General features: G+C 39.9%; 1 protein-coding gene across 8 annotated transcripts in view; it reads right to left on the bottom strand.

Annotated features, from left to right (window-relative positions):
• Nucleotides 1–23,076, bottom strand: part of MAPKAP1 (MAPK associated protein 1) — a 234,100-nt gene that overhangs the window by 126,551 nt on the left and 84,473 nt on the right. For all 8 annotated transcript variants that reach the window (XM_058524053.1, XM_058524051.1, XM_058524047.1 and 5 more), the window contains one exon: nucleotides 854–1,026. In XM_058524053.1, the coding sequence (XP_058380036.1) occupies nucleotides 854–1,026 (173 nt within the window). The remainder of the gene's footprint in view (nucleotides 1–853; nucleotides 1,027–23,076) is intronic.

Below are 23,076 nucleotides of genomic sequence, written 5' to 3' on the forward strand. Positions count from 1 at the left end.
ATGTGAGAAGAGAAAGCCTCCATGAGAATATATTTCCAAAATGAAGGCACCCACAAATGGAAGGCATCCATTTTGCTGTACCCCAAACCCTACTGCTGGGAAGAGCACATGAAACTAGAAGAGGATGCCTGTCAGATAAGAAATTCAAGTATGGGAGAATCGAGGCAGTGAAACATTCTCAAGTTCAAGTTATGATGTACACACAGAGACCCTACTTTCACTACAGTTTTAACATAATTGTTTAATGAGGAATAGAGCCTAGAGATTGAGAGAAAAACTGAGCCACTGACTGATAACAAAGAAAACTATAATTCAGACCAAAAGGAAATAATGCAAAAACCTTGGCATCAAACAGACTGGGAATCAAAGCTTGACTCTGCTGTCTCCCATTGGTGTAACCTTCAGCAAATAACCACTCTCTCACCCTGAGTTTCCTCCTCAGCAGAATACGGAGCAGAATGCTCACCTCACAAGGAGCCGGGAGAATTAAGTGAGAAATCAGGTATGAAGTGCCCAGCACAGTGCCCAACTCATGGCAGTTGTTCAACCAACATTAGTTCCCTCCCACTACCTCCCACACTGCTTTTACCAGCAAGCGTCACAAAAGGGTTTGGGAACTGCTACAATGTATGTCCTCATGTCCGGATTCACAAATTTATCAATCTATTTTGCAAGCAGATTCTCTGAGATAAGCATGAGGTACACAGGCCCAAGATCTGGGGAGCAACCTGACCTGGATCAGTGTGGACGTCTGGTTCTCAGGCCAATACCTAGAAAGACTGACCAGGCCCAGAATGCAGCATAGGTGGCCGGGAAACAGCCAGAAACTAGAGCAACCAAAGAGAAGGATTACTTGAGCTTCGGCTCCCGTCCTTCGCTTGTGTACTGCCAACAGATGAGCCCGATCAGGTCCTGCACCCTGGCACTGGCCATTGTCACCACGGTCATTGGCAGCAGTCTGTCCTGGCTCGAGTGCAGGGGGAGGTAGACGTCAATCTTCTTGGTTGCTGTTGTGCCTACATGACCCTGCGGACAGAGCACATGCATGAGGGTAAAGCACACAGTCACAGTCATGCAGTCCCTACTGGGCCACCATGATGCTCTCCAGGGCCTGTGTGCAGCACAGCCATTTTTCATACTTTTTGCACAGACCTGCTTATGAGACTGGAATGGTCCCAAAGTGGAAACACTGTCTAGTTTTAAGGTTTTTTTTTTTTCTTTAATTTTCATTTCCTAATGGTCTAACAGATCCAGCACTGCCAGCAGTAAGGTAAATGAGCACTACAGCTAAATAAACAAATCAGAGTGGTGAGCAGACCTGATGTTTGGTGTCAGGAGATTTGCTCTGCTACTTACTCAGTGTGACCTTGGAAAAGTCACCACTAGACCCGGGCATCAACTGCCCTCTCTGAAAATTGCCACATCATTCCTTGAGACCTTGGGATAAGCTGCATGGGAAGCTGCCATACTCTCTGAGGAAGCATTCAGGCCTGCAGCACTGGAACCAAAGATCTGCCTTCTCAGAGACCATGGGGGACTAATTCCATTATGCAGTACTTCTTTTTTTTTTTTCTTTTTTGTGAGGAAGATCAGCCCTGAGCTAATATCCATGCCAATCCTCCTCTTTTTGCTGAGGAAGACCGGCTCTGAGCTAACATCTATTGCCAATCCTCCTTTTTCTTCCCCAAAGCCCCAGTAGATAGTTGTATGTCATAGTTGCACATCCTTCTAGTTGCTGTCTGTGGGACGCGGCCTCAGCATGACCGGAGAAGTGGTGTGTCGGTGCACGCTCGGGATCTGAACCCGGGCCGCCAGTAGTGGAGCGCTGGCACTTAACCACTAAGCCACGGGGCCGGCCCCATTATGCAGTACTTCTGTTTACTTCAGTCATCTGCACTAAAGTTCAAGGATCCAAGGTCTTCCATTATTGCCTAACCACCACACCCACACTGCTCTCTCTCTCTATACACAAACACACCTACCCCCCTCCCTCCTGAACCTTCCACTCCCCTCTGGAACTCCCGCACTAATTAGCAAACTTCCATAAATCATCACTTCTTAAAAAACATTCCCTCGGGGCCAGCCCGGTGGCACAAGTGGTTAAGTGCGCGCGCTCCGCTGCGGCGGCCCGGGGTTGGCTGGTTCGGATCCCGGGCGCGCACCGACGCACTGCTTGGTAAGCCATGCTGTGGAGGCGTCCCATATAAAGTGGAGGAAGATGGGCACAGATGTTAGCCCAGGGCCGTCTTCCTCAGCAAAAAAAGAGGAGGATTGGCAGATGTTAGCTCAGGGCTGATCTCCTCACAAAAAAAAAAAAAAAAAAAAAAAAAAAACAACATTCCCTCTGCCTTAACTGAAACCTGCTAGCCATTGAGGATACTGCTTCCTCTGCTGTCCAGAAGATTTTTTCTTGTTTGTTTTTAACCTCCAAATCCTCAAGGCCAGGAGGTGGAGTAGGTGTTCTTGTTCCTGTTATTTCCAAACTATTACATCTCCATTCCTGCAGATATCCCTGTTCCTTTGAGATCCAAGCCATCCAACAACACCATCCTCTCCCTCTTCTTTTCTGTTTCTGTTATCCACCAACCTTCCAGTCAAGCTCCTGTCTCACTGAAGTCTTGAGCTCTTGGCTCACAGTCTTCTTTCTCACCCCAACTCCTGTCATCATTCTTGGCAATTTCATCTAAAGGAACAATCCGTCCAATACCCCAGTGTCTCAATCCCTAGACCATGTCACCCCCAACGCCTTTTCATCCACTCCATCTCAAATCACTTGTTGCCGTGGGTATGCCAGAGATCTGCACCAACCCCCAAATCTCAAATTAGAATATCCATTCACTAAATATACTTTAACATACTTTCATCTCATTTATTCAAGTAGTCCCCCAATTCTTCAACCTACAATCTACTGACCCATCACCTTTCAGTTATCTATCAGTCGCCCTTATTTTCCAACACCACCCTCCAGATTACATGATCCATCATTATAATCAACCCTTTGCAAATATAGTTTAACACTCTCTTCCTCCACTGGACTCAATTGGCAGAACAGCAATCTTGGACGAACCCAATCCTCTGCATTCCTCAGCTAAACATCCCTGGAGAAAAATCATGTAACTGTATAAATTGATTTTACTTTAAATTCATGATGATAAATCTCAAATAGACACTCAACATTGTATAGCAAACCTATTACATCTCCTGATCCAAACTCTACCCCACCCAAGACCACTACTGCACATTTTTCTTCTCTCCTCAAACTTCCCTTACCTTCAGCTCCTGTCCTTTGCTTATGTACTGCCAACAGATGAGAAATACACTTTATTAAGAAAATAAAAGCTTTTGGAAAGGAACTCTCTTATCCTTCCATCACTAAATTCACAAACTTACCTGGATTTAATCACCTTCACCTCCTCCACGACCTGCCCCACCCCTCTGGGAATTCACTCACCTCATTATCTCATTGAAGGTCAATCTCTCCATTTGTGTTCTGTGTCCCTTTGGCTCTCACCTTCACAAGGACTTTCCTCTTTCACTTATCTTCACCTTCTCCTGCATTATCAACCTCTCCCTCTCTTGGCTTCCATGACATACACTCTAGGTTTTTCTCCATCGTCTCTGGTCTCTCCTTCTCAGTATCCTTTGCAGATTCCTCTTCCTCTACAGTCTCTATTCAGCATTCTTTAGCCTCTAGATTGGGCTCTCTTTTGTCTACCTCTACAAATTTTCCCTAGGTGATCTTCACCAGTCCCAAGGCTCTAATACAATCTATATCCTGCTGATACCCAAATCTTATCTCCACCTCAAACTTCTCTCTGGAATTCCAAATTCGTACATTGAATTGTCTACACAATATGCAGAAAAGCATCACAGACAACTAAGCTCAAAATCTGAAGTTTTGACTATCCCTTACTCCCTCCCACCCCAAATCATAACAACAGCCTCCCTCATTTCAGTAAATGCTACCACCACGAACCCAGCTTGATTCTTTTTTCTCCTTCATACCGTCTACCTACTCCCTTAATAAGTTCCAGTGTGTCTACTTCAAAAATATATTTCAATGGAAAAAGAACAGTCTTTTCAGCAAATGGTGCTGGGACAACCAGATAGCCATATGCAAAAGAATGAATTTGGACCCCTACCTCACACCATATACAAATATTAATTCAAAATGGATTAAAGACCTAAATGCAAGGCTAAAACTATAAAATTCTTAGAAGGAAACAGAGGTGTAAATTCTTCACAACTTTGGATTAGGCAATGATTTCTTTAATATGACACCAAACCCACAAGCACCAAAGAAGAAATAAATTGGGCTTTATAAAAATTAAAAACTTTTGTGCCTCAAAGGACACTATCAAGAAAGTGAAAAGACAACCCACAGAATGGGAGAAAATATTTGCAAATCATATATCTGATAAAGATCTATTATCCAGAATATATAAAGAACTTTTACAACTCAGTAATAAAAATACAAACAATCCAATTTAAAAACGGGCAAAGGATCTGAATAGACATTTGTCCAAAGAAAATACACAAATGGCCAATACACACATGAAAAGATGTTCAATATCATCAGTCATTAGAGAAATGCAAATCAAAATCACAATGAGATACCACCTCACACCCACTAGGGATGGCTATATATATATATATATTTTGGTGCAGAAGATTGGCCCTGAGCTAATAAGATCCATTGCCAACGTTTCTCTTTTTTTTTTCTTTTTTTGCTTGAGGAAGATTAGCCCTGAGCTAACATCTGTACCAGTCTGCCTCTATTTTGTATGTGGGATGCCTCCAAAGCATGGCTGATGAGTGGAGTAGGTCTGTGCCTGGGATCCGAACCCACGAACCCTGGGCTACTGAAGCAGAGCACGTGGAATTTTAACCACTTGGAGACAGGGCCGGCCCCTATAATTTTTTTTTTTTAAATAACTGAAAATAAGAAAGGTTAGCAAGGATGTAGAGAGACTGGAACTTTCACACATTGCTGGTGGAAATGTAAAATGGTGCCACTATTGTGGAAAACAGTTTGCCAGTTTCCCAAAAATGAAACACAGAGTAAACCATATGACTCAGCAATTCTATTCCTAGGTGTACTCAAAAGAACTGAAAACACCTGTTCACATAAAAACTTGTACATAAGTGTTCATAGGAGCATTATTCATGATAGCCAAGGAATGGAAACAACAACCCAAATGTCCACCAACTGGTTAATAGATAAACAAAATCCATACAATGGAATATTATTCAGCCATAAAAAGGAATGAGGTACGGATACATGCTACAACATGGATGAACCTTGAAAACATTATGCTAAGAGGAAGAAGCCAGACATAGAAAGTCACCTGTTGTATGAATCCATTTATATGAAATGTCCAGAACAGGCAAATCTACAGAGACAGAAAGCAGCTTAGTGGTTGCCAGGACATGGGGGTAACGGGGAACTGAGGAGTATGGAGTTTCTTTGGGGGATGATGGAAATGTTATAGAATTAGATAGTGGTAATAGCTGCATAACTTTATGAATATACAGCAAACCACAGAATTGTATACTTTAAAATGATTAAAAAGATAAATTTTATGTGAGTTTTATCTCAATTTAAAAAATTGAAAAATATATATTTTAAAACCATCTCACTTCTCTCCATCTCCACTGCCACCAAAATACCATGAGGTTTCACCTGGACTTTTCTAATAGATTCCTAACTGACCTCCTGTACTCTTGCCTACTCCCATTTGTTCTTGACACACAAGCTAGATTTTTTTTAACTCAAATTTGATCATATTTACACTTCTGTTTAAATTCCTTCAATAAGTGGTTCCCAAAATACTTTGAATAAAATCCAAATTCCTTGCAGTGTTCAACAAAGCAACTGCATGATCTGACCCCGGGCTACCTCTCCAACTTCATCTACTGCCACTCCCCTGCCTGCTCATCATGCTTCAGCAACACCAGCCTTCTAGAAGTGCCCTGAATGTGTGTGTGTGTGTGTGTATGTGTGTGTGTACCTAGCCTGCTTCTCCCACTTTCAAGGCCATAGTGGGTGCTATTCATTATATCTAGCAGGCTCTTTCTATGCTCTTTGTACCCTCTAATGTGTGGCCTTGGGCAGGTTACTTAATCTCTCTGTTCTTCTGTTTTCCTCATATATAAATAATGAAAATGATAGACTCTACCTATCAGAGGACTCTTTTGAAGGTTATTATTATTATTGTTATTATTATTAAAAGCTCGGGTCATATGACACCTCCTCAGAGAAACCTTCACTGATTATCCTATAAAAACAAGCCCCTTACATAGTTATTCTCTCACACATATCCTGTTAATTTCCTTCATAACACTTAACAAGTTGATATTATGTTTTTATTTATGTACCTCTTCAGTGTATGCCTTCCCCACTAGACCCCAGCTTCCATGAAGGCAGCCATAATAATGTCTGCTTTGTTTACTGCTTGCTCTCTATACACAACAGCTAGCACTGTGCCTGGTGCATAGAAGACTCTCAAAAAAAATCTGTTCAACTACGGAATGAATGCATGAATGACTCAAATGCCTACCAGGACACATGGTAGGAACTCAATAAATGTTACTTTCCTCCATCCAACCCTCTTGCCCTTCCTCTATGGGTCTGTTTCCTGGTAGGAGATGGAGATGGAGGGACTGGAGCAAACCAGTAGTTCTATCTTTAACACTCTATAAGTCTATCATTCTAAGGAGGAAAAAAATGATCAGAACTAGGGCAAGGAAATCAGTTTTAAAAATATTTTTAAAGAAATTCCACTTCTCATATAACCCAGTATTAGATCCACTAATGTTTTTTCACTGAGCCTTGTCTCTCTGTTATAAAGCAAATAATAAAAAAAAGTAATTCTCCTACATAATGCTCTCTCTGTCGTGCATACACACATGTACACGCACACACACCCATGCATGTTTTCCAGCTTGGAAATAATAATTCTAATGACTAGCAAAGACATTTCTAAATAGCACGTGTTTTGACCTTGTCAGGCAGTCAAAGGGTTAAAATCAAAACAGTGGCAACCTTTCTGGGGTGGGTTTATGGCCTCTTCTGGCCCTCTTCTCAATCTCTTTTTCAGACCCAGTCCAGCTGTTGTCATTGCTCTTCCTTCTTATTTCTATTTATTCCTCCTCTTCCTTCTGAAGATCTGGAGGTGAGGGACTACAGGGAACACAGGATCTCAAGATACGAAGATTCACTGAGATGACAAACGTGCATATGCTTCACAAACTGTAAAGTGCTTTAGAAATGCAGAGCAGTATGCCAGAAAAGGCCTAAGTTTTGAAATCACATCCATTTCTATTACTCAAGCCTACTACACGGTCACATTAGACCAAAGATAGATGCTAAAGGAGCCCTAGTCATAATACTTATTACTATAACAAGAGCTAGCATTTATTTAGAGCTGTTAAGTAAACTCTGCTAAATGTTTGCCTATCTCATTTAATTCTCGCAATCACTATAAGAGGTAGGGTCTATCATTATTCTCATACTACAGATGAGAAAACTAAAGCTGATAAATCATCTGCTCAAGATCCCCTAACCAAGGCAGAAGAGCCAGGACTCAAACCTATGCACTCTAACCATCAATGCCTTCTTTCCCTAGTTATTCTAAATGTAATCAGTTCCCACTCTCCAAGGCTTGAAAATCATGTCTCCGGCCCTCTTCTAAGAAACACAGCAAAAGCACTGCCTAAAGCAGTCTCCCACAAAAAGAGCTAGCTCTGTGGAGCTGCCTGAGGAGAAGCGTAGGGGATGGAACCTCCAGGGAACTCTGCCACCGTCAGCTGACTGCAGGGCAGTCGCTGTTGTTCAGGAAATGAGAGCAGATAGTTACACGGTGCTCCTATGAATCCCTTTATCCTATTTCACAGCGAAATAGCAAGTGTGGGGAAAACTATGAGAATAAATATGGTAGATACTTATTAAATGAATAAAGCACTTTATCTTTTTAGTCTTCTAATTCCATCTTGAGGCACTGACAACGGGAAAAAGTGCCTTGCACAAACCCTGAAATTATATATTTTTTAATAAGGAGCCTCTTCTGAAAAAACTCAAGGTGGTGGCATAAGTTAGCTCTATCTAATAGTCCCTGTGTTGCAATATTTACAGGGAATCATCTAAAACATAAAACAATCCATCAATATAATAGAAAGTAATTAACTTATAAAAAAAAATAAGGTGACCAAAGGATTAAAAGTATTCATCACACATCAAGGCAAGCAATATTCCAAAGACCTAACATCTAACTGTTAAAAAGCAACTAGCAATAAACAAAAATCACACCATACAGTTTCACTGTATGGCAATTTACGTGTACCCCAATACAGACTTGGGGAAATGGAGGCGTAATTAGAGCACAAGGAAGGGTTCAACACAGAGAGAGGGAAAACTGGGGTAGCCCCATCTTGCTTAGTCACTCATGCATTCAACAAACACCCCCCGAAATACCATGCAGGGCTCTGAAGACAAAGTCAAGTAAGACAGTGCAGACCCTCATCAAACTCACAGTGTGCTGAAGGTCTACATTGTACAATGTGGTAAAAGCTTTAAGAGGGGGAGGTTCAGGCTGTCACAAAAGCTCAGAACCAACCCAGACTAAAAGGGGTTAGTAGAGGCCTCCTAGATAAAAAAAATTTATCCTTCCATCCAACAGAACCATTAACCCAAGAAAAAGATGCTTATAGTATTTAAATACCTACTATATCAATATCCAAAAAAGCGAGTAAGAGTTTTCGCCGAGACATGGGATTATGAGTGATTTTAATTTTCTTCTTTACATTTTTCTGCATTTTCTATGATGAGCATGTGTTACTTTTACAACTAGAAACAAAATAGTAAATATTATAATTATGAACAAAAAAGGAGATAAAAAAAAAATACCACACAGGGCTTACGAGTTTTAGGTAAGAAACAGAGAGGATCAATTTTGAAAATGTAGCTTATGTCAAGGCATCCAGCAAAATTTATTAAGAACACCCTATGTGCCAGGTTCTGTGACAGGCTGTTGGAAAACATAAGTTGAAAATATAACTTAGACACCTTCCTATGGCAGGTTAAGTAATTTTTATCAAAGAAAAATAAAAAGTAATAAACCCACAATGAGCAGACAAATTTGGAGTTGAACAACGCTCTCCAGAACAGCCCCTAAATCAAGGAATGCCCTCAATTCAGGTTCTAGAACAAAAAGAAAAATACTTTCTGCAGCAAAACTGTTCCTCAACACAAATGCACTTCGTGAAGACCCAACCAGACTCCAGAGTTCATATCATATGGCCTCTCCACGACTTGATGGCTCTGCAAATGCAGCCAGAATCTCAAACTCAACATGTCCAAGACTTATTTTCTTCTTCATCTGCTTGTCTCTCATTCTATATTCCATCTCAGTTAAGGCTTTCACCACCTACTCTGTCACTCAAGCCAGGAACCTTAACTCCTCTTTCTGTCTCAGCTACATCCAAATGCCTCTGAAACCTCTCTCAGATCTTTCTTCTTCCCATTGTCACTGCCAGTGCCCTAATTCAAGCCGCATCTCTCAGTGAGACTGCTGCAGCAGTCTCCCCACTATCTCCGTGTCTCTAAAATCTCTCCTCTCTCCAAACCTCTATCTCCTTACTGCTACCAGTGTGATTTTTCTCAAATCACTGACCATGCCAGTCACCAGCTCAGAAATATATGACGGCTCTCCCCAGTGTTAGCATTCCAACTCAGCACGGCAGTTAATACCCTTCACAATCTGGTCCCAATGTATCACTGCTAAAGCATATTCAACAGTAGTTAAGAGCACAGACTTGGGGTCACACAGATCCAGGTTTGAATCCTGGCTCTGCCACTTCCCTAGCTGCTAGACCTTAGACACTAGGCAAGTAACTGCACCTCTCAGAACTTCATTTCCTTACTTGGAAAAGCAATAAGATGTACGTAAAATGCCTGGCACATAGTCACTGATCAAGAAACGTACTTTTTTGTGTGTGTGAGGAAGACTGGCCCTCAGCTAACATCTGCCAAACCTCCTCTTTTTGCTGAGGAAGACTGGCCCTGGGCTAACACCCATGCCCATATTCCTCCACTTTATATGGGACGCCGCCACAGCATGGCTTGCCAAGTGGTGTGTCGGTGCATGCCCGGGATCCGAACCGGCGAACCCCGGGCCGCAGCGGTGGAGCGCGCGCACTTAACCACGTGCGCCACCGGCCCCTAAGAAACGTACTCCTGTCCTTCAATTCAAATGTCTCCTCTTCCAAGAAGGTGGAAGTCCAAATTAATTCCCTTTTCTCTACCCCCTAGCAATTTGATTTGCACGGCCTTATGGTTTCACTTTTTTCTCTACCTACCCTCACCAGCTCCTTCTCCACCTTCTCATGCAACTGTAAATTATGGAAAGGGAAAAACTGTGCCTCACCCAATTGGTATTCTCCTAGCGCCTAGACTATAGTAGGAGTGTGGTGTTAGCTTAGTGAACTCAAAGAACTCCTCAGACTACCTATCTGGACCCACCAGACCTACCACTTCTATCCCAGGTAAACTGCCTGGACCTCTTCTTCTTCCCAGACTCTATCCTTCAGGAGCCCTCTTCCTTCTCTAAAATATCCCCAGCACCTAACATAGGGTCTGACATATAGTAGTTATTTACACACATCAATGGAATGAATGATTAAAATTCTTTTTTTCTGTTGTATATACTGTATTTTTAAAATTTTTATTTTATTGAGATCATATTGGCTTATACCATTGTATAAATTTCAGGTGTACCTTATTATATTTCGGTTTCTGTATAGACTGCATTGTGTTCACCACCAACAGTCTAGTTTTTATGTGTCACCTTACATACGTGCCCCTTTAACCTTTTCACCTTCCACCCATTACCTTTCCCTCTGGTAACCACTAATCTGTTCTCCTTATCTATGTGTTTATCTTCCACATATGAGTGAAATCATATGGTATTTGTTTTTCTCTCTCCGATTTCGCTTAGCATAATACCCTCAAGGTCCATCCATGTTGTTGCAAATGGCATGATTTTGTCTTTTTTACGGCTGAGTAGTATTCCATTGTATATATACACCACATCTTTATCCATTCACCCACTGATGGGCACTTGGATTGCTTCCATGTCTTGGCTTTTGTGAATAACGCTGCAATTAACATAGGGATGCATAAATCTCTTTGAATTGTTGATTTCACATCTTTGGATAAATACCCAGTAGTGGGATAGCTGGATCATATAGTATGTCTACTTTTAATTTTTTGAGAAATCTCCATACTGTTTTCCATAGTGGCTGTAACAGTCTGCATTCCCACCCACAGTGTATGAGGGTTTCCTTTTCTCCACATCCTCTCCACTTCTTATTTTTTGCCTTGTTAATTATAGCCATTCTGATGGGTGTGAGGTGATATCTCACTGTAGTTTTGATTTGCATTCACTAGTAATTAGTGATATTCAACATATTTTCATGTGCCTTTTGGTCATCAGTGTATCTTCTTTGGAAAAATGTCTGTTCATATCCTCTGCCCATTTTTGGATAGGGTTGTTCATTTTTTTGCTGTTGAGTTGTATGAGTTCTTTATATATTTTGGAAATTAACCCCTTGTTGGATATATGATTTGCAAATATTTTCTCCCAGTTGGTGGGTTGTCTTTTTGTTTTGTTGATGGTTTCCTTTGCCTTGCAGAAGCTTTTTAACCTGATGTAGTCCCATTTGTTTATTTTTTCTTTTGTTTCTCTTGCCTGAGTAGACATGATATTTGAAAAGATACTGCTAAGACCAATGTCAAAGAGTATACTGCCTATGTTTTCTTCTAGGAGTTTTATGGTTTCAGGACTTACATTCAAGTCTTTAATCCATTTTGAGTTAATTTTTGTGTATGGTGTAAGATAATGGTCTACTTTCATTCTTTTGCGTGTGGTTGCCCAGTTTTCCCAATCCATTTATTGAAGAGACTTTCCTTTCTCCATTGTATGTTCTTGGCTCCTCTGCCAAATATTAGCTGCCCACAGATGTGTGGTTTTACTTCTGGGCTCTCAATTTTGTTCCACTCACCTGTGTCTGTTTTTCTGTCAGTACCATGCTGTGTTGATTACTATAGCTTTGTAGTGATTAACATTCTTTTAACACATGATTTTAAACACCTATATTATATTATAGCATACAAAGGTACTGTTACCTATTCCCCTGTTGTTTCTAATATCTCACTATTATAAATAATATTCTTATAAACATTCTCTTACATAAATGTTTGTGCACATAGTCCTAGAAGTAGATTATTGGACCAAAGAATATGAATGCTTTGTGGCTTGTGATATGTACTGCAAAAGCTCTCTCTTTAGAAAAGTGCCTTTATTTTTTTTTTTTTAAAGATTTTATTTTATTTATTTTTTTCCCCCCAAAGCTCCAGTAGATAGTTGCATGTCATAGCTGCACATCCTTCTAGTTGCTGTATGTGGGACTCGGCCCCAGGATGGACGGAGAAGTGGTGCCTCGGTGCGCGCCCGGGATCCGAACCCGGGCCACCAGCATCGGAGCGTGCGCACTTAACCACCAAGCCACGGGGCCGGCCCAGAAAAGTGCCTTTATGCCAATCATGAAATATCAACTTTATGAACCACAGGTCATCTAATTAATAATTACATCATAAAATGTAGAAACTTAAAAGTGTAAAATAACTTCTAACATATAGAATACGAATAGATACAGAAGTGAAATATATAGCATTTGAACACGATGATAAATTATAACATTACATCTACACCAGATTTTTCCTATCTGATTCCATTAATTACAATAATATACAATTTGCTGCCTATCATAAAATTAATTTTAAAATTATGCACCTGAGTTTCCAAAATAAGAGAAGCAGAAAGAACAACAGATGGTATTCAGTTCAAAATAATCTTGAATTAAGAAACATTCTTATCAAGTGAGTTAGCTGAATTAAGTCTTAAGGACAGAAGGTTCAGTTAGCAGAGCTACTTAACATCAAGGTTTGTCAATAATAAATTGAATATCAGATCTCAAAACCGTTGCTAAGTGTTCAATTTCTCTGTCAAGGGAAAGAAACAGAAAAAGAATCGACAGCTTCGCTTCTGCAATTAAAGAGACAAAAAGCAGGCAACATTATTCCATTAGTCACAACTGCACAAGCAGATCATTATATGTAATTTTAATGCAGAAATAAATACCTCAGTGTATCCAGACAATGTAATGATGCAAATTGATAAAAGGGTTATTTGTAGCCTTCAAAAGTTAAAACTCTCTTAAAGGAATGGCTGCAGTTCCATTCCACCAGTGCCTTCCTTCCCAACTCCCTCTAACAAGGACCAAAGGATGCTGTATGCTACCAATGACCTACTCTTTAATAATATGGTATCCAGACTTGGTACTGGGGTCTCAAATTATCATTATTCAGATGATAATGAATGGACTTCATTTGATCAGAGTAATGATTTCGAACAAAATCTGTCCTAAATCTAGTCTAAGCCAGGTTTAATTGGCTATGAGAAACAAAGAAGGTCTACATGGAGAGGGAAAAAAAACCCCAAACACCAGACTGTAGCTTTTTGCTCTCAATAAAATGCTGGCTTTATGGGCTCAGAGAAAGAACTCACTTTTTAACATTCAAAATGGTAGCACTGAGCTTATGAATAGATTTTGTATAAAATTCTATGACAAATCCATTCAGAGCGAGGGGCTTGGCTTTGTAGTGCTATCTTAACCCTCAATAAATCTGTAATGCTTAAAGGCTATTAAATTAACATTTCCCTGATCTGGCACCTGTAGTCAAGTTAATTTGTCAAAAACATTTCTACAGTTTGTCACTGGGCACCGTATTTTCTGACAAGTTAAGTTTAAAATAAAATTGACAAAATCTCATTAATTCCCTCTGAATCACCAACCTTGGTTCCATTAAGCTTTTATTATTAAGAACGTCAACTGTCACTCTTTCTTTAACAAGGTCAAGTTCTGATCTGGGTACTTCCAGAATCCTTATTATATTAATAGGAGCTAGCGAGGCAGTGCAGTGTTGTGGTTGAAAAAGCATTAAGTTATGGAGTTAGAAAGACCTGGGTTCAATTCTCAGCAATGCCACTTACTGTGTGTCCTTGGACAATTTTATTTAACCTCTCTGAGTCACTACTTCCCCACAGAAATAGTGGATCATAAAGTAAGTCCTCACGGAGTTGTTGAAAGGAGTCAGTGAGACGAGGCATGCAAGCACTTATCGCCGTGCCTAGTCCACAGTAAATGCTCAAATGCTGGCTGTTCACTACCTTTCCTTTTTTCCCCCTATTGCTACATTCAGACTTAAAAAAAAAAGTAACTTTATTGCCATTCACAGACTTTTAAAACTGCAAGGAACTTTAAAGGTCATCCCCTTTAAAACATTTTTGCCAAATGGCTGTCCTAGCACCTCTCCTGAGCACCTTCACTGATGAGGTCCCTGCCACCTCTGAAGCAGATCCCTTGACTTTGACTCTAGGCAAACAGTTTTGATGGCTAAAATGTGTTTCTTCCCATTGAGGTACACTCTCCAGATTTTACCCACTGATCTTAGTTCTAGCTCTCAGGAAATTGGAACAAATCCACCTCCACTTCCACAGACACCCCTTTATATATCTGAGAACCTCAAACAAAATAACTCAAGTTATTAAGCACCGTGGAATGAGCCAAACAATAATCCTTTCAAGAGTACAAAACAGCATAGAAAATATAATTTCCATTAGTTTTTTTCAGGCTAGTGATTTTTGTAATTTTTCTTTCTATAACTTCTATGGTAAATGTAAATCTATAGTCCTGGACCCAAAACAGGAAAGGGGGTTGTTGCTCTCAGGAAAGCGGGTTGTTGCTCTCAGGAAAGCTTTTCTCTATTTAAAATAAATCCTCTATATTTTGATGTTCTGACAGTCTTCCTCCACTTTTGAAAAAAATAAAAGGCCTAGAGCTATTGGTTTAAACGATCTAATTGTTATCAAATAAAGTTTGAGTAATAGCTTTGAGTAAGTCTTTTGTTTCAAGATATCAACGGAAAAACCAGCAATCATCCATGTTCAAATACAAGTAAGAAATTTTACCAAACGGGGGTTGGGGGGGGGGTGAGGGTAAAAAAATGAAAGCCTACCCATACTGTATCAGGAATAACAACCATCTTCTTGAAGCCTTAGATTCAGAAAGCAGTTCCTGATACTGTCAATTTTCACCATAACGGGTTATATTTGCTAGGTACCTCTTTGCAGAGTCTACAGAACTGGTCTGGACCCTGGCCCTGCCAGCCTTGAGCTGTGCAACCTTGGGTAAGCCCATAACCTCTCTGAAAGTCAATTTCCTCAGCCATAAAACAGAGATTGGACTACCTACACCTCAAAAGAACAGCAGGGTGCATAGAGTAAAAATAAAGCACGTTAAAATGCTCCGTGAACTGCAAACTGTTACACAAATGTCAATTATTCCTTATTATTGTTACTTAAGCTATTGCTCAGACCAGGCAGATCTCTGCACAAAATGTCCCTTCAAACAAACATGAAGTTGAGAAGCGGAGGCAGTAGGGAAAGGTCTCTTTCTCAATTATTTAGAGAAGAGCCACAGCATTCTCTTCTCATCCAGCCTTAGGATGGTCACCTCCTGGTACGTGAAAGCACGTACCAGGAGGTGCTCTCACACAAGTAGATCCAGCCAGCTTAAAGGGTAGTGGAATGTAAAGTGGCCATTTTGAATTTTCATAGCCATTGTGGGAGTCTTTAGATCATTAATGTTACATAACACTTTGCATTTAATTATACAAACAATGGCTTCTATAATGATGATAATATCAGGGAAAGGTACTTTGCATGAACCAAGCCCCATCACCTAGAGTAAGTATAGGGACTTCTTCATTATTAAATCATTTATATAATAAAATCAATATGCTTTAAAAGTAAAAATAGGTTTTTTAAAACCATAAAGAAGAGTTACATGTTTTAAACTCTATCAATTATCATAATATAATGAGTCTTTTTAAGATTTAATACCAACTTTTAAAATTAAAACTCAATGGAGAATGTATACTTGGCTCCATTACTAGATGATATATCTCTAGAAAAGGTTACAGTACAGCCATTATCATCCTCCTAAATTATATGGAAAATTTGGTACAACCCTTCAACTACCCCAAGGACAATTTAATTCAAGAGAGAGTGAAGTATTTTGAGAATATAAAATTGGATACATATTGAAGGAAACAATTCAGGTACATATATCATATTCATTTCTTAAAGGGTTTCAGTTATTAAATATTACAAATTTTTAAAATGTCAATATATACCTTAAAAATTATATTGTGTCCTTAATTTTGAAGTTTTAAAAAAACAAAATTTCTATATAGTAGTAGATTCATGACTAAGTGTTTTATCACTTGAAGATTCAAGGTTTCTTAATGATATAATTCAAAAATTTTACTGAATCATTATTTAGTAAGTCATAAAAACCTCTTAAAATTAATCTTTCATGCACATCTAGCTTATCCAAAGTTAGAATTTAATTAGATGGCCTTGGCATAAATGGGCTTACTACTTTATTTGCTCAATCAGTGTATGTCTCTTCAGTAATTATAATTAATTCAAGGCACCTCCTAGCAAACAATGCAAAAACATCAGACAAAATGGAAATAAATAGCCTTCTACATTTCTCCAATTACGACATTCAGCTTCATCCTCAAAATGTACATGTGAAATAACTGGGATAGGTGTTATTCTGTATAGGAAAAGGCCACACAAAGAAACTACACCTCTGGTGACAGAGCAAGATGCTTGTCTGCAGCAGAAAATACATTGTTTTTTTACATTATAAAAATGATACAACTGCAAAGAGTCAATTGAACAAGTTTTCCTTTAACAGTTTGCAAATGCATGTTGAAATATAAATAGCAGCAAGAAAGAGAAGAGCTAAATTATTATTTATCTAGAATAACACCTCCTGTTGGGAAGAATCACTTCTAACTACATACAAAATTTACAATTGAGAAGCAGTCCAAAAAGTCTGACTATCAGGCCTTTATCCCATATGTCTCTCAGATACAATGAAAGGAAAAGTAGTCAGTGGCAGAAAATTTTATTTTTAAAACTAAGGGGACAACAGAATCTACTGAATAAAACTGTCAGTACAGAGTACTTCAAAATATAAAAAGCCTTCTGCACGTCACACTGCTCAAGTGGGTAATCAGCCTAACAAGACAAAGTAAAGCCAGCCAGCTACAGTGCTGACAGCACTGGTGGCAGGTGGGACGAGGCACCAAGAGCACACTCCTCTGCACACGGCCCTCTGTGCTTGCACCACAGTCCTCTCTGCAAAGGGCAGGTTGCTACTGGGCAGCCACTAGGGTCACAGTACTTTTCATACATTATCTCATTTAATGCCCACAGTTGTATAAGGATTGTTCACTCTCTTTTAAAGCTGAGGAATGGAGATTCACTTAGTAGGCTGCTCCAAATCCCTCAAATAGGGAGGATCATGATTCTAACCCAGGTCTGCCCAACTCTAAAACCCTACTCTCTTGTGAATCTCAGTCCTAAAGAACTCTTGAGTAGGCCTGAGTATCTAGGAAAGGTCACAAAGGTGGTTCATGTTGCAGCCACTGTTTCAGAACTGGGACTCCCAGATGGTGGGTCAGAAACATCCCTGGACTGAGACGCACAGGGAAGGGCTGAGCTGCTCCTCTCCTGCAGCCTTGCCTGTCACGTGTACCTGCAGCTCTGCAGAGACCACTGCTACTGGAGAGGGACACTGGGGTACTTGTTTCCCAGGAGCAGCTACCTCTTGTGTACAGGCCGGAAGACAGAAACTGTTTCAGATTTCCTTGCTGTTGGGCTCACAGAAGGGGCTCAATAAATCCTCACTGATTATGTTTCAGACATAAAAACACAAGGGAACACCAGCTCCTTGAAGAGGAGGCAGAACTCGCTGCTTCAGTTTTCAAAAAGCAGTGGTCAAGGACCAACTCACAGGCCCCAGAAAATCCTTCCTCTTGGATTAAGAGTCTCATCAGTAATTGTGAGGTATATCTGTTACTAAATGTGGCTACCCAGGTGGCAGTACCCAACTGTGCTTTGATAATGACAAAGGAGGAAAATAACAATTTGGTCCTTGGAGAGACAGGCAAGCAACATATGACATCAACACTGCGTCAAGCTCCAACAAAAGCAAAAGGTTTGATGAGACAAAGGCCCATCTCAGGTTGCAATTCTCTGTGGAAAGGGCAGCACAAGACCTGCTCGCCTGCAGAAACTGACAAGTCACTCAGGTACCAGGGTCTCCTGGGTTTCTCCTCAGCCCGGCCCCCTCCTCCGCCCGGCATTATTTCCCTCTTGTTCCTCCTGAGTCTTAGTTTAATCTCCTCTGAGGTCCTAACTAAACCAGACACAGGGAGAGTCGGGATTTTATCTTATTAAAATAGATATGGCTAATTTGTCTTTTCAAATTCATTTTAAATTAAATTGGATTTCCTCGGAAGGCTGCTAGGTCAGTTCCCCTGCTGCGACTGCAGGACAAAGGTTAATTGCACGCCCTTCACCAGCTCTTCTGCTCTCCTGGGCAGGCTCTGATAACCTGCCCCGGAGAGGTGGGGAAGGCTTTGGTTTATTGGGCGATAATGTTGCCATTAGAGCCATTTACCATTAAGCCAAGAAACATTTTATTTTTTTAAAACTAAATAACAAGATATGATAGCAATAACAAGAATGAAATGCAAAGATGTTACCAAGTGATGATTAGTTCTTTTAAAACACAAAATCCAAAGAATAAGACCTAACCTATTTGCTTCCCTAGGAGGCCCCAGATGCAGAAGTCCACACTCTCCCAGAACAAACTGTTTTCTGGTTCCAGTGTAAAATTCCATTAACATTTTCACTTCATTTATCTCATTTAAACTGTCTTATGTTCATGAAAATTTAACCCAGTAATTCCCTGTTATACAAAGCATAACAAAGTATGAATATTTAAATACAATGTAAATAAAACACTTTATCAATTATATTTTTGTATTCTAAATTAGTGACTTCACTTAGCATGTCTACCGTGCACAGCACCACACTATTTTTCAATTAAAGGTCCAGATGTTTCAAAGGCTCCAGTAGGCAACGGCAGTTATGAGAAATGCTTTATCTGCATTGTAATCATCACCACCACATCAGCTCCAGGCTGCATTAACATACTCATGTTTTATTCCAGCTCCCCTTCTAACAGAGCAGGTAATTACACAACACAGCAGAGAAACACAATCCTACGAGCTGGACAATTTCCCTACAAGCATCCACCTGAGCAACACATTTTCATACATGACCTTAAAATTTGGGAGGACTGCTTATTAGGAACATTGACCATTCAGAATAAATTTTTTTTTAAATAAAAGGAGTGAATCACAGACATACCAAATTTAGCTTCAAATAGTATTAAAATGCAAGATGGCCTGCACATACACATGTTTATGTATACTGAAAACCAACTAGAAGTTTGTATGTGTAAAACCACCATCATTTGTTACAATCTAAGCCATCTCTTCTCATTTTTAATGCCAGTGTCAACTCTTGAACAAATCAATTCTATCTTTATTCTTACTATCCAAAAATGACAATTCACCTGAGCTGAGACTGAGCAAGTATAGCAATTATCCCTGTGCCCATTCGATAAAAAATAATACAAGGGCAGAACAAAATGCAATTCTGACAGCTGCAAGAAAAATGCTATTGCATTTATTATTTAGTTAATTAAAGGACTCTTTTGCCCCAAAATGGAAAAGAATAACCTATAAGAGATACTGCTGTGCTTAGTAAACGTAGTATAATTTTTTAATTTTTTTTTTTGGTGAGGAAGATTGTCCCTGAGCTAACATCTGTGCCAATCTTCCTCTATTTTGTATATGGGACGCCGCCACAGCACAGCTTGATGATTGGTGTGTAGGTCTAAGCCCGGGATCTGAACCCGCAAACCCCGGGCAGCCGAAGTGGAGTGCATGAACCTAACCACTACACCCTTGGGCCAACCAATACAGTATAACTTAACAGGAAAATATAGTTTCTCACTGTTAAGAGAAACTGTAACAAAATTAACTTTAACTGTAATTTTAAAAATTATTCTACAAACATTTTATATTTTGAAATATTCCAAGAGGAGATGTCCTAATGAAGATGATATTCAAAAGATAAATGCCTTTACAAATATTAAAACCTCAGACAGGTCAAATCCTAGCAGGTTACACTTCAGCATCTGAAAGCAGACAGCTTCCGTTCCTTCCTGAAGGAACCTTAGGTAGAACATTTTTAATACATCACCATGTCACTTTTTAATGTGCCGCAATCTATTAACCACAGGGCAAACTAACAGGGATTTTTAAAATATGGGTTTTATGGCTTTGTGCTGGTGATTAATTAAATAAATAGTCACTGTTTCACAAATCATCCCTCTAATTAGTCTAAAACAGACACTTCGCATTCACTAGTATTACTGCCATCTGAAGCTCACAGAAGGGCAGGAGCCATGCGGCATGGACGCATCTCTGCACTTTGGAGCCCATTGTTGCAGGCTCCACGGCTGGCATCCCACTCTGCCACCCAGAGGCAGAGGTGTCATCTTCGCAGGTGCTGTAGTCAGCTGGAATTTGATTCCAGCTGCTCAGAAAAGATGTTCACCTTAATTATTCTCTCTCACCCTGAAGGAAACAATGGAACGACAAAGGAATAATGTGCAACCTCCAGCTGCAAACAGAAGAGGTTTCACCAACACAATCCATGGAGTGAATAAGAAAGCTGGTTCTAGTTATCTAGTTTAGGAATAAGTAGGGTGCTAGGTCAAATGGGCTTTTCTTAGAGCTCAAAACATGTTACGTCATCATCTTGATCTCAGATGTTAAGCAACTACTTCCAAATTCTATTATTTAAAAGATTACATTCAGGGCTGGCCCCATGGCTTAGCGGTTAACTGCGCGCGCTCTGCTGCTGGTGGTCTGGGTTCGGATCCCGGGCGCGCACCGATGCACCGCTTCTCTGGCCATGCTGAGGCCGTGTCCCACATACAGCAACTAGAAGGATGTGCAGCTATGACATACAACTATCTATTGGGGCTTTGGGGGAAATAAACAAACAAACAAACAAACAAATAAATAAATAAATAAAATTATAAAAGATTCCATTCAAAGTCTGAGGAGGTCACTCTTTTTGAAACTGATAGGAATTCAATCTAATTCGTTTTAGTAGGATATTTTAAAAGATTATTCCTCTGAAAGCAATTTAAATTTAGAGATAATTTTTAGTGCCAGAAAAAAAAATCAAATGGGAATATCTCAAGAGTCCAATTTCCTTCAGGAAATACATTAAGTAGTTTCCTAACCTTGGTATTTAAGCTTCATTAGGTATGTTGGAAGGAAGGAAGGAAGAAAGGAAGGGAGGGAGGGAGCAGGAGGAGGGAGTGGGAGGGAGGAAAGATGGAGCAGGGGTGGGAGATGGTGAGGGAAGGAGGGAGGGAGGGAGGGAGGGAGGGAGGAAAGGAAGAAGGAAAAGAAAAGAAAGGGGTAAAGAGAAAGAGAGTGGAAAAGGAAAGACGGAAACATTCAGTAAGGATAACACATGGAAGAACCCACAGATTATTCTGTAGAAAAGGCTATCCTCGTTTCCCTTCTATGAGAACCTTTCTAAGAATGGTAGGGGGAAACAGGATGTAGTAGAAAAGACCTGGACCCTGCAAGATAGAATAAAGGGTCTTGTGCACTTAGCTAAATCATATAATCCCATTTAGCCTCAGTTTCCTTCCATCCTGTAGAGGATTTTAGCCCCTACTCTCTATAATTATAGGGACACAGATACTGTGGAAGAGCTGATCAATAAATGGTGGAGATGATGATGGCCATGAGAAATGGGTTGGAGGCAGAGCCTAGGTTACTCATTTTCACTCCACAGTGCCTTCTTGAAAGAGCCCAGGTGACTGCAGCCAGCATTGCAGATGCTGTGTTCCAAATATGGAAAGGAGGGACAAAAGTACAAAATGTTCATGAACACAGAACTACCCCATTATGCTCACTGCGTTGAAGAAAACCCAAATCATCAGCAACTAAGAAGAAATCGTGTAGTTTCTCTTTCATCTTTACTGGGCACAGAGATTGGGAGTGGTGTTTCTGAGACTGTTCGTGTGGTAGAAATTGGAAAGACAATAAATGAGCTTTGGATTCAACAGACCTAGGTTTGAATTCGGGCTTCACGACTTACTAGTTATGTAAACTCAGGCATGTCTGTTCACTTCCCTAGGCCTCAGTTTCCCAATCCCAAAATGCGGAAAATAATATATCCTTTATAAGGAAGCTGGGAAGAATGAATGAAATAGCGTAATAGGCACTCGGGCATATATTAGACACTCAAATAGTTTCTATTACATTAAGTTGAATCACACAAAACTGCTGATATTCAATTGTTTACGATGCACAAAAATTGCAATTCTCTATGGTTTCACCTAACATTACAGTGACTAAGACAATAAGTAGCACAAACTGGAAAAACAACCAAAAATTCTCAAAAATGAAATGAATTATACTTCTATCAAAATAGGAAGACAACCAAGATGGAAAAGGTGTTTTTTAAGACTGGCTCATGATTCCAACAATATAGTGGCTAATATTTATTAAACACTTAATACAGGTCAAATACTATCCCATAGACTTAATATCTATAATATTAGCTTATGTAATTCCAAAACAACTCAATGAGATAGATTCAACTATTCTCTTCATTTTACAGATGAAATGAAAGCTTGGAGAAATGAAGTAGTTTGCCCAAGGTCACACAGCTTGTTAAAGCCAGGATGCCAACCAGGAGCTGTCTAACTCCAGAGCCTGAGTTCTTACTCATTACTTAAAATTGCCTCCCCACACTGGAAAGCTGCTTCTTTTGTTTTCAATAAACAAAGGCTTATTGTTTATTAACAATAGGTGGGCAAAGGACTGTAATAGACATTTCTCCAAAAAAGATATATAAATGGCCAACAAGCACAGGAAAAAATGCTCAATATCACTCATCAGTAGGGAAATGCAAATCAAAACTACAATGA

The sequence above is a fragment of the Diceros bicornis genome, chromosome 28 (genome assembly GCF_020826845.1).
Source record: "Diceros bicornis minor isolate mBicDic1 chromosome 28, mDicBic1.mat.cur, whole genome shotgun sequence".
Classification (NCBI taxonomy): Eukaryota; Metazoa; Chordata; class Mammalia; order Perissodactyla; family Rhinocerotidae; genus Diceros; species Diceros bicornis.